General features: G+C 34.3%; 1 protein-coding gene across 1 annotated transcript in view; it reads right to left on the bottom strand.

Moving 5' to 3' along the window:
- Positions 1-15,564, bottom strand: part of LOC131675175 (uncharacterized) — a 929,507-nt gene that overhangs the window by 441,000 nt on the left and 472,943 nt on the right. The window contains exon 12 of the mRNA XM_058954049.1: positions 7,598-7,752. Within this exon, the coding sequence (XP_058810032.1) occupies positions 7,598-7,752 (155 nt within the window). The remainder of the gene's footprint in view (positions 1-7,597; positions 7,753-15,564) is intronic.

Consider the following 15,564-nt stretch of genomic DNA (forward strand, 5'->3'; position numbering starts at 1 on the left):
TAGTCTCGAAGTATAAAAAAATTTTTTTTTATTATTTGAAATACTTTTTATACACCATAATGGCTGGCAAACGTGACCCCTCAAAAAATAGTTATGCTCGTGACGTGACGCAAAACTAGATCACAGTTCATCTGGAACAAAAAAAATGAAACTTTTTAGATTCGATATGTCAGTGGCTATTGCACTTACTAACAGAATTAATTTTTTTTCATAAATAACAAAATGGCGTCAAATTTTCAAAAAAAAAAGAAAAAATTTTTTTTTTCGCTATTTTTTGCAAAAAAATAGTTTAAATCAATATTCTAAGATTCTGTTAGTAAGTGCAATAGCCACTGACATACCAAATCTAAAACGTTTCATTTTTTTGTTTCAGATGAACTGTGATCTAGTTTTGCGTCACGCCACGAGCATACCTACTTTTTAAGAGGTCACGTTTGCCAGCCATTGTGGTGTAAAAAAAGTATTTCAAATAATAAAAAAAAAAATTTGTTTTGTACTTCGAGACTGTATTTATCCAACCTATATCGATATATTTAATAATAACTTCAGAAAAAATTCACAAAAATAGCCTTTTTTTTGTGCAAGAGCCAGAATGACCCCTTAAATTATAATTAATCAATGTTACAAAATTGTGGAACAAAGTTCTTCCATATGGAAATTCTTTCAGTCGGTATTTTTTTGACATTTATAATTTTATTACTTGATGTCGTCTCTTCTATAACTCTATCATAATGACCGCTCCAGGAGTCAAGTAAGAGCTATAACGAGTTGAGTCTCGTTATGTCTCTCTCTCTTCCCTTAAGTCAATTATAATTTATTAATAATTCTCTTATGTATTTTTCCTATCTAGCCGCAGCTACTGACGCTGCACGAGGTAAGTGAGAGAGCGCCGAGCAGAGAGAGAGAACCGCGTCTATGCGTGAGTGCGTGGACGCATGAGTGACGCGCGTGTTTGCAATTGGCTGAGACACGCCGCTGCCGAATAGCCAAGGAGAGAGAGAGGGACCTCTTCCGCGTGCGAAGAACAATTACCTGTCTGCCTTCGCGAGGAACGCAGGACTAGCCGTCAACGCGCGATCGGTAGATGTCTTTGTACTACGTAGCCTGCGTTTTTGTCGTTAGGAACCGAAGTGCATCCTGCGGACTGTGTGCTGTATGCGTGCGTGCTGACGAACTGTTGATCGGATCGAGAAGGCTGCCCCGAGGCTGAATACTTGTGTGTTTCGGAAGCGAGCTCGAGGCTACTGCGAAGCCGACGTGTAAGTACTTGCTCGATTATATATCTCTCTCTCGCTCGCTTCCTGCTTGTCTCTCTCACGGCGCATATCATTTGTACGCTTCCTTTATTTCCTTCATTTTAGTAAATGCTATTTCTCTTAACCATTGTGTCTTTCCTTTCGGCTCTCTCCCCTCCCGCGCTATACACGTGCTGACTCGCACCGCCAGCAACTACCTGACCTGCGACGCTCTCCGCGGGCCAAAGGCAAGGACGCCTTCAAGTGGCATAGCTGAGCCACTGGGCTGGGTTCCGTGTAACCCCATACCGAGCCTGCAACGAGCCGAGTAGCTATTTAGCATCACCCACCACGGGGAAGTCTGAATTCCCGTTACAGAGCATGGTATTGAAAATTGGGAAAATATATACTTCCGTCAGCCATATTTTGAAGAGATCTACTATTAAAAATCTCATTTGTAAATTCATTTATAATGATGTTAATTGTTATTAGATGGAAATATATACGCACCTGTGGTCATCTTTCCAGATTTAGGTGCTTTTACATGTACATTTACCGGTCTAAATAATTTGGTTTCAATAATGGGTAATAATAATTGTTCTTGATCTGATATAAGTGACTGTATAGTATAACTATGTGTCATCGATGAAACTGACTGTACTTGTTTTTCTCTTTCAACTACTAGCGTACTTCCGTAGTGTATCTCCAGTTGGAATCCACTCTGATCAGAATTATACACATTATGAATTTTAATTATTTCTATGCCTGCTTAACCATCAGCAATAAACACATCTGCTTTAGTCATTAGTTCTGAATTACTTTCTAGTGTTTTCTTGGTTACAAACTTATTAACTTTCTGAGATACAATTCTATAAGCTGTCTTAAATTTCATAATCTAGTTTTTTGAAGTCTGAAATCTTACATTTTTTGAACCTATGTCCTTTTGAGCTTGTAATGCTCATCGACGTATATTTCAATCATGAATAATGAGCCAGCGTCTACTGTTGCTTTAAAATTATCAAGAGTGTGCTGACAAATTTTTGTAATTTTTTCTCTATAAGTACCACCTTTATTAAGCGTGTGAGCCCAACAATGTTACTGACTTAAAGACCTAACTTTTCTAAATTTTTAACATGCACTTTCAACACTAAAATTTTTCTTTTTTTTTATACTTCTCCAGTATTCTGCGACTTTTTGCTTATATTCGCAAGAAATATCTTCATTTTCTTTTATACAATGGTCTATAGGTGCTTCGAAAAGGTCAGGAATGTGGTATTGAACTTCATTCTCTACTATTATTACATTACTTTTACATTAGATCTTCATACTCTTCTTCAAAATCCAATGTATTTTCAACGGTCATATTAACCTCAATAAAATCATTTATTAAATCTAGTAAAATGCTTTTAATTCTTTCTGTGTATTTAATTTCTTTATGATTTGTATGGCTTTTAGGTATGTGTAGAGTTTGGAAATAAGCTAATAAATAAATTCAAGACGTTTGGAGGGTTAATTTTCATTTTTAATGTTCATTTAATTATATATATACATAAATTTATATATAAATATATATAATTTCGTTATAAAAAAAATACATCCACTAAATAAATTTTATCAAAAAATGTATGACTTTAAAAATAGCCTTAAAATATTTCTTATTATTAGTACTCCTTCAGAAATTTCAAACACAGTATATTCATAAAAGCGATCTCGAAAGTAATAAAAAAGATGTTTCAGGAAAAAAATGTATAGTGCAACGGTGGTCGATTCCATTAATCGATCCATTTGCGATTCGTTTACTCGCGATGTTAGATCGAATGACTAAGAGAGAGAGAGGGCGCGCGAGGTTTTGAATATTTAGTTAAGCCTCAGCTGCTTTCGCGAGAATACCGCCAGTTTAGTTTTTGCACTGTGTTTCGTCGTTATTAGTTATAAAGTTATAAAGTTTCCTGGGATTTGTTTAATACGTGCGAGTGCAGATAGGAAGCTAAGCAGCAACAGCAGCATTTACAGCAGCAGCAGCATTTCAAGCAGCATCAGATTTGTAAGCGAGGCAGCGCAGCTGATCCGAGGAGCATCTTGAAATTTCGCTTCAACAATTACGGCTGATCACCGTAATTGCACTGCAGGGTAGGTGTACCTCCCTTTATTATTGAGCTTCAAAATACTTTCAGAAGTATTTTGTCAATCGGAAGCGTATTTTTGTTTGTATTCGCGCTGAACGTTAGATTTCACGGCAATTTTCGAATTCTCTCTCTCTCTCTCTCTCTCTCTCTCTCTCTCTCTCTCTCTCTCTCCAAATTATTAGTAATAATTGTAAATCCTATATCTCGTGCGTTGCGTCTTTCGGCCTATAAAAAACTGTAGTTTTTATTAATTAAACTTTGTTAATTTTATTCGCCATTTACGTCATTTCGTTTCCTATTAGCTTAATAGATCTATAAAGGCTTAAGTCTTAATCTGATTTCGTCTAGAGGATTAGGCGGATTAGGCATTAAGTCATTCATACTGAAGATAGATCGAGTGTCACAAGTCAAGTGACTTAAGGTGAGTTCAACTCGGTTGAAAAGAAGACACTGAAACGAAAGTATCAAACGTAAAGGCGAATATACGTATAACCATACGTGTTTAACGGAGCGGCGGTTAGCTCTGCATCGTGGGAGTTTGTGCTTCAATAAATTTCTCATTTTGTAGGATAACCACTCCATTACAATAGCCAAAATTTTCATAACAATATACACTTCAGGTGTTGGAGGGTTAACTGCAATAAATAATTATCTTGATATGTAATCAAACAAATGAAATTATGAAATAATGTTAATATCAATGAAAATTAGTAAGAATAATAATATATTTCAAACTCAAGAAAGGATTATTTCATATGAATAACTAGTATTTTGTTTTAGAGAAACATCATTTTCATTAGAACTATAAAGACATAATGAAGAATATAATTTAATTGTACATGGTAAATAACTAATAAGATAATTTCATAAATTACTGTTCTTGAAAAATTATTGATTAGATCAAATATTACGAATTTGTTACTGCTTTAATCAATTACTTAATCAATACGATTGATTGTAATCATTTGTTTTAGTTAAATATTGTAACGGGGATTTAGACCGCTATAATATATTAATTTAATCGAGATCAAGTAATGACTGGCACCACTGCAGCTCTTTGCAGGATTACGTTCTGGTACGTAAGATCAGCCCGGTAGGTCAAATAGCTAACTGGCCCGCGGAGAGCGTCGTGGATCACGCAGCTTAAATCGCGAAAGTTGAGGGAAGCGATAGGAAGGAAAGGTAGTCTAAAAGAAAAGCCATACAGTTATAGTAGTATATAAATATATATATATAGTTTATGTACGTGTCAGTGTACAGGATGCTTCAGAGAGAGCGGCGAGATAAACAAAGCGAGAGAGAGATTCAAGGAACGGTCGGTACTATACATAAGTCGATGCGTCTCGATTACGATTCGGCAAGATTGCTGAATTCGCCTATTTATATTGTCGTTTGTCACGAAAGAAAGAAGGTGCCGCACGCAAAGTTGCACCTCACTAACCAGTCACAGTCAAGGATCACTCCCTTACCACGAGGTGATACTCAAAGAAAAACACTAAATAAGTATAGGCACGACCGAACGCCTCTGCACGGCTCGCGAGCTATCCGCTAATTGCTGGCCCTTCCTCACGCGAAACGCCCATGCGGTCTCTCTCTGCCAGCATTTTCTCTTACTTTGTTCCCCGCAGTCGTTGTCTGCTGCTGCTAAGGAGGAACATAATTCAAAAGATATGACATTATAAATATATGGTATTCTTTATACTATCACCGTAGAGAGAGAGAGACATAACGAGTTGACATCAAGCTCGTTATAATATGAATTGGGAAACATAGAATAAAATATTAATTTAGTATTAATAAATTGTTTTTAATTAATAAATCGTCACATCAATGTATTTTTAGTTTTTTTTCAATAAATACAATTAAACATTCGTGGGTGTACTTGTAAACAAATAATAAATAATAATCATAAACAAAATAATCTCAAAAAAATACTAACGTAGCAGATAAGAAATATTAGTAACGAATTAGTTCTTTATTAATATCTATGCCGAATAAACTATGCTATCTATTTAATAGTAAGTTGATGAAATACAGTCAACAACAAAAACATTTCATTAGCTACTAATAAAAAGAATGGCTTACTTATTGTCAGCAAAATTGAAAACAATATGATGTCGTCAAAGCCGGTTATCGGGAGATAAAAACTGAATGATGATATTATCATTGATATGCAATAGTGCGATGCAGTTTCATCATGCAATGAAAAAATTATATTTACCTTTATAAATTCTTTTGGATAATTTAGATTTTTTTTTCATAAAAATAAGTACGAAAAAGGTAAAATTTAAAATTTTTAAAATAGAAGTTGGAACTCTTAAGCTCGGAATTACATGTGTAAATTCTATATTTAGATTCGGAGTAATGCACAATGTAATTCACAGTAAATTATCAACTAGAACGTGTAATATATCGAAAAACACTTTTTGGTGGTGGATTTTCTATTTTGAGAATGATTTGAAAGATAACCTCAAACAGCTCAACTAAATTTTTGTATTCAATCCACAATAATATATTTTACAATTTCTATTGGCTCATTTTTAACATTTTTTTTTCATGGTAATATGCACAAAAAGATAGAAATTTTATTGAAAGAAATAGGGGTTGCAATCCTACCCCCTCATTGATAGAACTACTCGTACATGCGTAAGATGTATATTTACACTAGGAGTAGTACGTAATTTCATTCATAGTAAATTATCACATAGAACTAGAAATATATCGTAAAATAGATTTAATAAAATCTTCTGCCGTGTAGTCTACGTTTAATCTATTGTAAAGACGTGTCACACGTGCAAATTTAAAGATATATTACGAAGAGAAAAGAAAAAAACTTTATTATAATTAATAATTAATTTACCGATAGTAAATTAATAGCAGCGATAAATATTTTAATAAAAATTATATATTTATAACGTACGTAAATTAATTACGTAAAAAGACAAGGTCACGCAAAAAGAGGCTCAGTTGTCGAAGAAACCGGCAAAGATTTCGTCCTATAAGAGTATATGCAGTGTCGCCTTGATGAACAGAGTGAAAATCCCCGAGCTTCGTGAGCCTTTTTGAGTTGCGTTCGTGACAGCCAATCATCGTGCGAGATCTCTCTATTTTTCTATGCCTCGCTCTCACACATAGAGTTTATCGCTAAGTGCACGCATTTATCTCTTCCTCTCACTTACTTTGAACCGGAACATAAATGTATAAATTTGGTATCATACAAAATAATAAGATATCATAATTATATTTATTAATTAATAATAACACAGGCCGACAAAATTTCATGAAAGTCCAGACCCAAAGACCAGACATATTGTACCCAAAGGAATTTGATGCACTGAATCTGAATCTGGCCTCAGAATTGCTCCATCACCCTAGGTTCCCGAGATATCCTAACCAAAAAATAAAAAAACACTGTTTTTTGCGGTTTTTGAGAATACATAGCATCTTGAATAAATTTTTTTTCCAAAAACGGGCGACAGCATCAAAAAGGAGCACTCTTGCCCTCTGAAATCCATTTTTAAAATTTGAGATAGCTTTTTATCTCATCGGGATATCATTATTTGAAGTGAAGTATTTTCGTAGTTTCGTAATAACGTTAAAACAGCCTATATTGCATATGTGAGCCTATAAGCCCAATTTAAAAGTAATCGCTTTCAATTGAAAACAAAACCCATATATAGATCTTTTCATTAAAAACAAAACCCATATATAGATCTTTTCAATCGAAAACGATTACTTTTAAATTGGGCTTATAGGCTCACATATGCAATATAGGCTGTTTTAACGTTGTTACGAAACTACGAAAATACTTAACTTCAATCAATGATATCTCGATGAGATAAAAAGCTATCTTAAATTTTAAAAATGGATTTCAGAGGGCAAGAGTGCTCCTTTATGATGCTGTCGGCCGTTTTTGGAAAAAAAATTTATTCAAGATGCTATGTAACCTCAAAAACCGCAAAAAACAGTGTTTTTTGCACTTTTAGGTTAGGATATCTCGGAAACCTAGAGTGATGGAGCAATTTTGAGAACAGATTTGGATTCAGCGCATCAAATTCCTTCGGGTACAGTATGTCTAGTCTTTGGGTCTGAAAATTGTCGGCATATGTAATCATTAACTAAAAGAAAGAGAGAGACATAACGAGTTAGCAATATTACTCGTTATACATTTGTATTAAAGTATTTGTTTATATATTCCATTTCGTTATTTTTCACATTGATTACTTTTTAATTTACCTTGGCTCGATGTTCGACGTTAGCTTTTCGGTCCAGAAGTAGACTCACAACTTCATGTCTACCTTGAAAACATGCAAGTGTTAAAGCTGTGTTTCTATTTGTTTCAATTTGCGCATTGATATCACTCCCCATATCCAAAAGTAACTTCACTGCAGCTGTAAAATATTAAAAATATACAATACATCTGCATTACAACAATCATTATTATTTTTAATAGAAAACATATATAAAAAAAATATTGACTATCTCGTAGTGTCGTACCATTAACAGAATTTATAAAAATAACCACCATGTTTTTGTTTATTAGTTATCATAAATTTGCAACAAAGATTATTTTCTAAACAATTATAAAATGTACAGAGTTTCGAATAAATTTTAAAGATACTCACGATAATATATTATATATTAATACATTGCAACGGTAGTCGATTCAATTAATCGAACCGTTCGCGATTCTGATTTTCGCGCGTTAGTTTTAAGTATTGAGAGAGAGAGGGGGCGCGCGATCTTTTGAATTAGCAGTTACGTCTCAGCTGTTACTTGTGTAGTACCGCCAAAATAGTTTAGCACAGTGTTTCACCGATTTGCCAATAAATAGTTTACTTGGATTTTGGATACGTGTGCAAGGGTGAGCGAGGAAGCAGCGACAGTAGCAGCATCACGGAAGCAGCAGCAAAAGCAACAGCTATTATACAGCAGATTTGCGATCGAGGCAGCACAGCTGATTCTGATCGGAGGAGCACCTTTAATTTGCTTCAACAATTACGGCTGATCACCGTAATTGCACCGCAGGGTAGGTGCACCTCCCTTAATTATCGCGTGACAAAATACATTTGATATTTTGTCCAACGGTGTTAGCGTTAATTTTTTGTATTCGCGTCGAGCGTTAGATCGCGCCAATATTCGTATCTTCTCTCTCTCTCTCTCTTTCTCACCGAAAGTTATTTAATTGTAAATCCTATTCGCGTGCGTCAGTCTTTCGGCCCGACAGAGATTTTTATTAATAAAATCTATTAAACTTATTCGCCGATTGCGTCATATAATTTTTCCTAATAGTTTAAACAATTGAAAAAGGCTTAGGTTTTAATCCGATTATAGCTAGGGGATTAAGTGGATTAGGAGCAAAGTCGATTACACTTAAAACTCATCGAGTATCACAAGGCACGTGACTTAAGGTGACATCAACTCTGCTTGATCGAAGACAACTAAGTTAAGTCAGCTGACGTTAAGGCGAATACACGTATTAACATACGTGTTAACGGACCGGCGGTTTGCTCTGCATCGTGGGAGTTTACTCTTAAATAAATTTCTCATTTTGCAGATTTATCCCCCCGTTACAACATTCAAAGTTAATTTTCGGTATGTTAATTTTTAACATTGTATAAATTATACATATTTACAAACGTATCTCATTATCATTTTTTTCCAGTTAACTGAATAAAAATTTAAGGATTTTTGCATCTTTGTGATGGTGAACAGAATTTCAACAATCGTGTCAGATCTTCATAAACTTTACCCTTCAAAATCCATCTTGCCAAATTGGAATATCTTTTTTTTTTCATCGAAATATCGTTGATTGAAGTAAAGTACTTTAAGAGTGTCTTAACATTATACAATTCATCATTTTATCTAAGACGACGCATCAGACTTTGCATATGACATTGTAAGGGTATATAAAAGTTTTTGTGTCGCTGATCACGAAACCAAGGTCGGTCGTATCAACTTCAAGGTCATTTGAATGTTAAATAGCTATGAATCAAGAAAATGATTAGAAAAAAATTATATGTATAGATTTTTTGAACTAAAATACTTGAATTCAGTGTACCATATTCAATCAGCAATATTGAATATGCAAAATTTTACTTTCTATTTGTAATCAGTGATCCCAAAGACCAGTGTAATCATTTTTTCAATCGAATCCAAACAATTATGAAGTTTTTGGTCCGACATATTGGATCTACCATTTTGAATTTGAAAAATCTGTCTACATATTCGTAATCAGCGACCCTAAAAACCTCAAGTTATTATATAAAATTTAAGATTGGACAATCGTGTTAAGAGCGTGACTGAATGGGTTAATCGAGGGGTATAAAAGTGATGTTAATCGGGAGGTATGCGAGTTAATAATCGGTTAACTCAAGAAAATAATGACTGACTTTGAATTTTTTGAAACTATTGTTTTCCGTGTTCCAGAAAACAGCACTTTCTTCGTAAATATCATCCGTATTAGAGATCGTATTTGAGCGGCAGCGTAACGGATAAAATAAAAGTAAAAATGTCAAGGATTTCATGTATATCTATATATATAGATATAGTGAATAAGTTTTGTCATGTTTGCGGAAAGTTTGAGGTGTCTTGATTTCGTATAAAGATCTTTAACATCATTCCAAAACAATTTCAAGAATGTTATCAAATGCCTATGAATAACCTCGATAAACCATGGATGCCAAACTCCATTTGTAAGGATTGTTACTGGATTTTGCTGAACTGGAATTACATTATAAAAGATATTTTCTCTCTACCAACAGCTTGGTGCAATCCTAGAGATCACTAAAACGATTGCTATTTTTGTACGTGGGGGGTCAATAAGTCTTTACAAAATCCAAAAAATGGCGCTCGTCACGCTTAAATTATGATGTTTATAGCAAGCAATACTACTAATTAGATATCGTACAAAGTTCATTAAGTCGTTTTTTTGTGAGCGTAAACTGTTGAAAACAAACGAACCCGAGTGGTCACCTCTGAGACTCTTTTGGCACTCATACGTCGTAATCCTGAAGACTTTTGGCGTCGACTCGTAATTGTCAACGAAACATGGGTACACCACTACACTCCTGAAATCAAAAAACAGTCCAAACAATGGATTACCGCAGGAGAACCAGCCCCAAAGAAGGCAAAGACAGTAAAGTCAGCTGGCAAGATTATGGCCACTGTTTTCTGGGATGCGTATGGAATCATCTACATCGACTACTTGGAAAAGGGCCAGACGATCACTGCACAATATTATGCGTCATTATTAGGTTAGGTGAAAGAAAAAATCAGAGAAAAATGTCCTCACTTGAAGAAAAAAAAATGCCTTTTTGTTCAAGACAATGCTCGAGTTCACACGTGTGCAGTTTCGATGGCAAAAATTAACGATTTAAAGTTCGAATTAATTGACCATCTACCATATTTGCCTGATTTGGCTTCCAGTGACTTTTTCTTATTTTCTAACCTCAAAAAATGGCTTACCGGACAACGATTCACGTCGAATGAAGAAGTCATCGCCGAAACAAATGCCTATTTTGAGGGTTATCAGGAATCACATTTTTCTGATGGCTTAAAAAAACTGGAAGTCCATTTAATCAAATGTATCGACCTTCAAGGAGATTATGTTTAAAAATAAAAAAAAATAACATACGCAAAACTTTTTTTTCCTTCTTTTTGTAGACTTAATGACCCCCCCCCCCCCCTCGTAGAGATAACGTTGATGGGCTTAATTATATCAATAAATCGGTAATTATTTATACCAATCTAAGTAGTGTAACATCCGCACAATGTGGATAAATTGAAAAACATTAAAATTCTGTTTTTTAATCACAACAACTTGATTCAATAAAATCGGGAAAAGAACCTGATGATACTGAATTTAATTATCAAAGCTCTTTTGATAAAGATAAATCTCATCTTTAGAATAAAAATTCCTTGGATAATTTTATTCGTGATTTGAGTCTGCCTAAGGATTTAGCAGAATTACTCGGTTTAAGACTGAACCAGAGAAATCTTTTAGAACCTAATATAAAAGTCTCAATTTACAAAAATAAAAATGAGCAATTTCGTGACTCAATCTCAAAAGAAAATGAACTTGTTTATTGTAATAATATTGGAAGTCTTAAATTTGTATGGAGTACAAGAAGATTATAAGCCAGAAAACTGGCGACTCGTCGTTGATTTCTGAGTAGATAGTCTCAAGGCAGTACTTTTTCACAACGGAAGCAAATATGTCACTGTCCTTATTGGTCACTTGACTGAAATGAAAAGAGTCCTATGACTCATATGAAAATTAAATATAACGAAAACAAATGGTTGATTTGTGGTGATTTTAAAATGATTAATATTTTAGTAGGTCTACAATCCGGTAATACAAAGAATCCTTATTTTCTCTGTTAATAGAATAGTCGTGACCGAGATATCAATATTAGGTAAAAAGGGATTGATCCAACAGAAATGACGTGAATGTTGGTTCAAATAACGTTGCTTTGAACAGTCTTATGAATCTTGATGATATCCTGCTATCGCCTTTACATATTAAACTTGGCTTAATGAAGTTTCGTCAAAGTATTGAAAGATTTTTTCAATATTGCAAGCTAAAAGCTTTTAAAAAGTTTTAGCTGAACTATTTTTTGTTATCATGCTATTGGAACCAAATATTTGACCCCTTTGATTAAAATGGACCACCCTGTAATTGGATTGAGACATGCAAAAAATATACATCTAATTGTTTCAGTTTTTTTTCTTGATTCACGGCGATTTGATTTACAAATGATCTTGAAGCTGATATTATAAAGATCAACCGACCTTGGATTCGTGATCAGCGACACAAAAACCCTTACATACCTTTACAATGTTAATATGCAAAGTCTGGTTCACCGCCTTAGATAAAATGATGAATTGTATAATGTTAAGACACTCTTAAATTACTCAACTTCAATCAACGATATCACGATGAAAAAAAAGATATTCCAAATTTGTAAGATGGATTTTGAGGGTAAGGGTGCTTGTTTATAAAGATTTGACTGGTTTGAGGAAAAAATATTTATTCCTAATATTATATAATCTCGAATATAGCTAAGAACTGGGTTTTTAGTACTTTTAGGTTAGGATATCTTGGAAACCTAGAGTGATGGATCAATTCTGAGGCTGGATTCGAATTCAATACATCAAAAACCTTCGGGTACGTATAGTCTGTATTTTAGCTTTTTTTCTTTGTCGGCCTCTGTAATTGATCATTTTTTTATTTAGTTATTATTCATCATCTTACATTTGATACTTATAATTAACGTATAATATAAAAGTGAGAATATAATAATTTTTAGACAACTGAACAACACATTAGTAAATTTTATATTCTGAATATCTCTAAAAATACATATATTGACTTTAATTTCTTTTGCATTGTAGTTGGAAATCAAAACTTTTAGTTTAGTCAAGTGACCCTCTAGACGTGCAAATAAAAATGTTTGCGTACGTTAGAGAGCCTGAAAAAGGAAAGGACGCGGGAGTAAATTCAATGATTATGACATTTATAAACAAAATAAAATATTTATTACCAACTGTTGTACAAAATATCTTCGACGATATCGCGACATCAATGGCAAACAACAAACACGATGCGCTCGAAGAGAGACCAGTTACCATAGGCAGACATGAATGCACGCCCATGCAGAGATACATCTTCGCTACTTTGATTACAAGCACCGTAATTGCATAACTATGGTACTCATGTACTCGGTTAGTACACGGACACTTCTGCTGATAGTACTCATGGAACATAGAAGTAAGAATTCAAGAGAAGAGAGAGAGAGACTGCGTGTGTACTGCTCATACTTGTGGCTCACCGAGCCTAACACTTGAAATTCAAAACTGCCACAACGCTTTGCATGCAAAGAAATAATTGCTATTAGGCTGACGACCCATGAAACGCGGCCGCTTGCGGATCGCACGCAACGCGACTCTTATGTGAACTCGCTCGTTTCTGTATTGAGTTACACTATTTCTTTCCCGACTCAGCCAATCAGCATCTTGAAACAAACAGATGGTTCATGAGTGGCACGCTTACATATACACATAGTGTCCGTTCCGACGATAGTATGTGCTGGCGTCAAGAGATAATGGATAGAGAGTAAATCGTGAATAAAGCGATTTTCCTCATCACAGTTTAACTCTACATGGCTTTGAATTTTGAAATGAACTATATATCAAGCAGTCTTTACATACCTCTATCATTTAATAATGAATTGAACGCTTTAATCTAGATATAACGATACTGCTACGTTTTAAAATGTAAAAATTGAATTTACCACAATTCAGTAATTAAGTAAACATAAGAAAAAATATGTAGGTTGAAGCCAACAAGCTTAAAGACAACTCAATTTTTCGGCAGTTGATTCACAACCCGCAACAGCTAATCTAGAAGCTTAAATACTATTTTCATATTTCAATATTTGTTTATTTATATTATTATTGAATTTTGATTGATATTAAATTTCCACTTATACTGCATATCTATTCATATTGAATTTATATTAATATTAAATTCATATTAATTTGCTATTCTTTTTATTATTTTGGAATAAACAAATCGTTATTTTAAATATAAAAAATCGATATATATATATCTTATTGAAGAGGTAAGGAGCCAAGCAGAGCTAGTTAGAGGAACCTGTAATGCGGTACATTACAAGGCTTTGCCTGAGAGTGTTGCATTACTTGCAATACCTCAGGAAAGCCACCCCCGGCCCTTGCCGCCCCGTAACCAACCGTATAATTACAATTTATGCGCGCCCTAATTTGAACACTAATTATTTTTCATATCCATCTACGTACACCTGCGAAAACGACGTAAGAAGTTGGAAAACGCGATCCGATGGATGACTGAAAAAATGGAGCGCACGAAGAGGAAAAAGTGAGCGCACATACACTCCCAACCACGTATTGCGTAGGCGGCCATCTTGAAGAGCGGTACAGACTAAACATGAGTGAGCGAGACAGACTCAGCAAGCGCGAGCGAGACAGACTAAAAGCGAGAGCGAGCGAGACAGACCATATGAAGCGAACGAACTAAAATAAGTTTATACAGATTCAAATGTAAATGCGATGATGAGGGCGCTACGAAAATAAGATCGAGTTACAATTATATTATTACTACAAATAATTTAGCGATACGATTTATATACATGTAACATATTAAAATATAAAATTAGAAATACTTGTATGCGGCCGCTATCACCTTTTAAATGTATTAATAAGCGAAAAGCCATCTGACAAATTAAATTAATAATTGATTGATGAAATTCGAAACTCTGACGAAACTCGCTGGTGACGTCACGACCAATAAGCGAATTAGAATAAAATTTGATTTCCATCCGCATCGAAAAATAAATAAGAGTAGGGGTAGATTTTTCTCATCAATCAATACTAGCCGACTTAGTGGGGGGTGAGAGAGAGTAAATAGCGACGAAAGTAGGAGATAAAATGAGGGCGCTGTACTTTTCTAATTTATATATTGACCAATGATGAAATATTCGGAGAGCGCTAGCGATATCCGAATTAGTATATCGGCCAATAATAGGATTTCTTGTCGCAAAGAGGAGAGGAAAGATGATCTTTGACCGCGAAAAGCCGTTTCTCGTCCATTTTGCCGCTGATCGCTAGATTAGAAGGAAGCAACTGTGCCAGATTCGTTGCCGTAGTTTCGCTCGTCGGATTCTTCAGCGGAAATTTGTTAGTAGGCAAAGTGCCACTCACTAAAATTAATTGTGAAGTGCAGTGCGTGATTTTTCTCGGGCAAATAATACCGTTGCGGCGCGTGGATCCGTCGACACCGGGAATTGAGTGTTCCAATCGAGTCGCGCTGACCATTCGCCATTTCTCCGAATTTGTCATGAATGCTAGAATCAAAGGCATTTTTAACAAGATTTCAAGAATTCGTTATCCTATCGTGCATATAAAGACGGAAAATTCGAGAATTTTTATTTCAAGATGAATATGAGTGAAATTCGTAATTAAGTTTTACATTTTTAACATTTTTTAACAATTATTAACAAAAAAATAAATAATCAATAAATAAATAATAAATAAATAAATAACCATATAACTAAATAATTCATGCAGCAAAATTATAGAGAGATTAAAGTAGATTAAACGAGTAAAAAAATTTTTTTCTGTTTCTTTATTTTAACTTTATTTCCGTGTTTTGGGGCATAAAA

This window comes from Phymastichus coffea, unplaced genomic scaffold, assembly GCF_024137745.1.
Source record: "Phymastichus coffea isolate CEN01 unplaced genomic scaffold, Cenicafe_Pcof_1.1 PCOF00016, whole genome shotgun sequence".
In the NCBI taxonomy this organism is placed as follows: Eukaryota; Metazoa; Arthropoda; class Insecta; order Hymenoptera; family Eulophidae; genus Phymastichus; species Phymastichus coffea.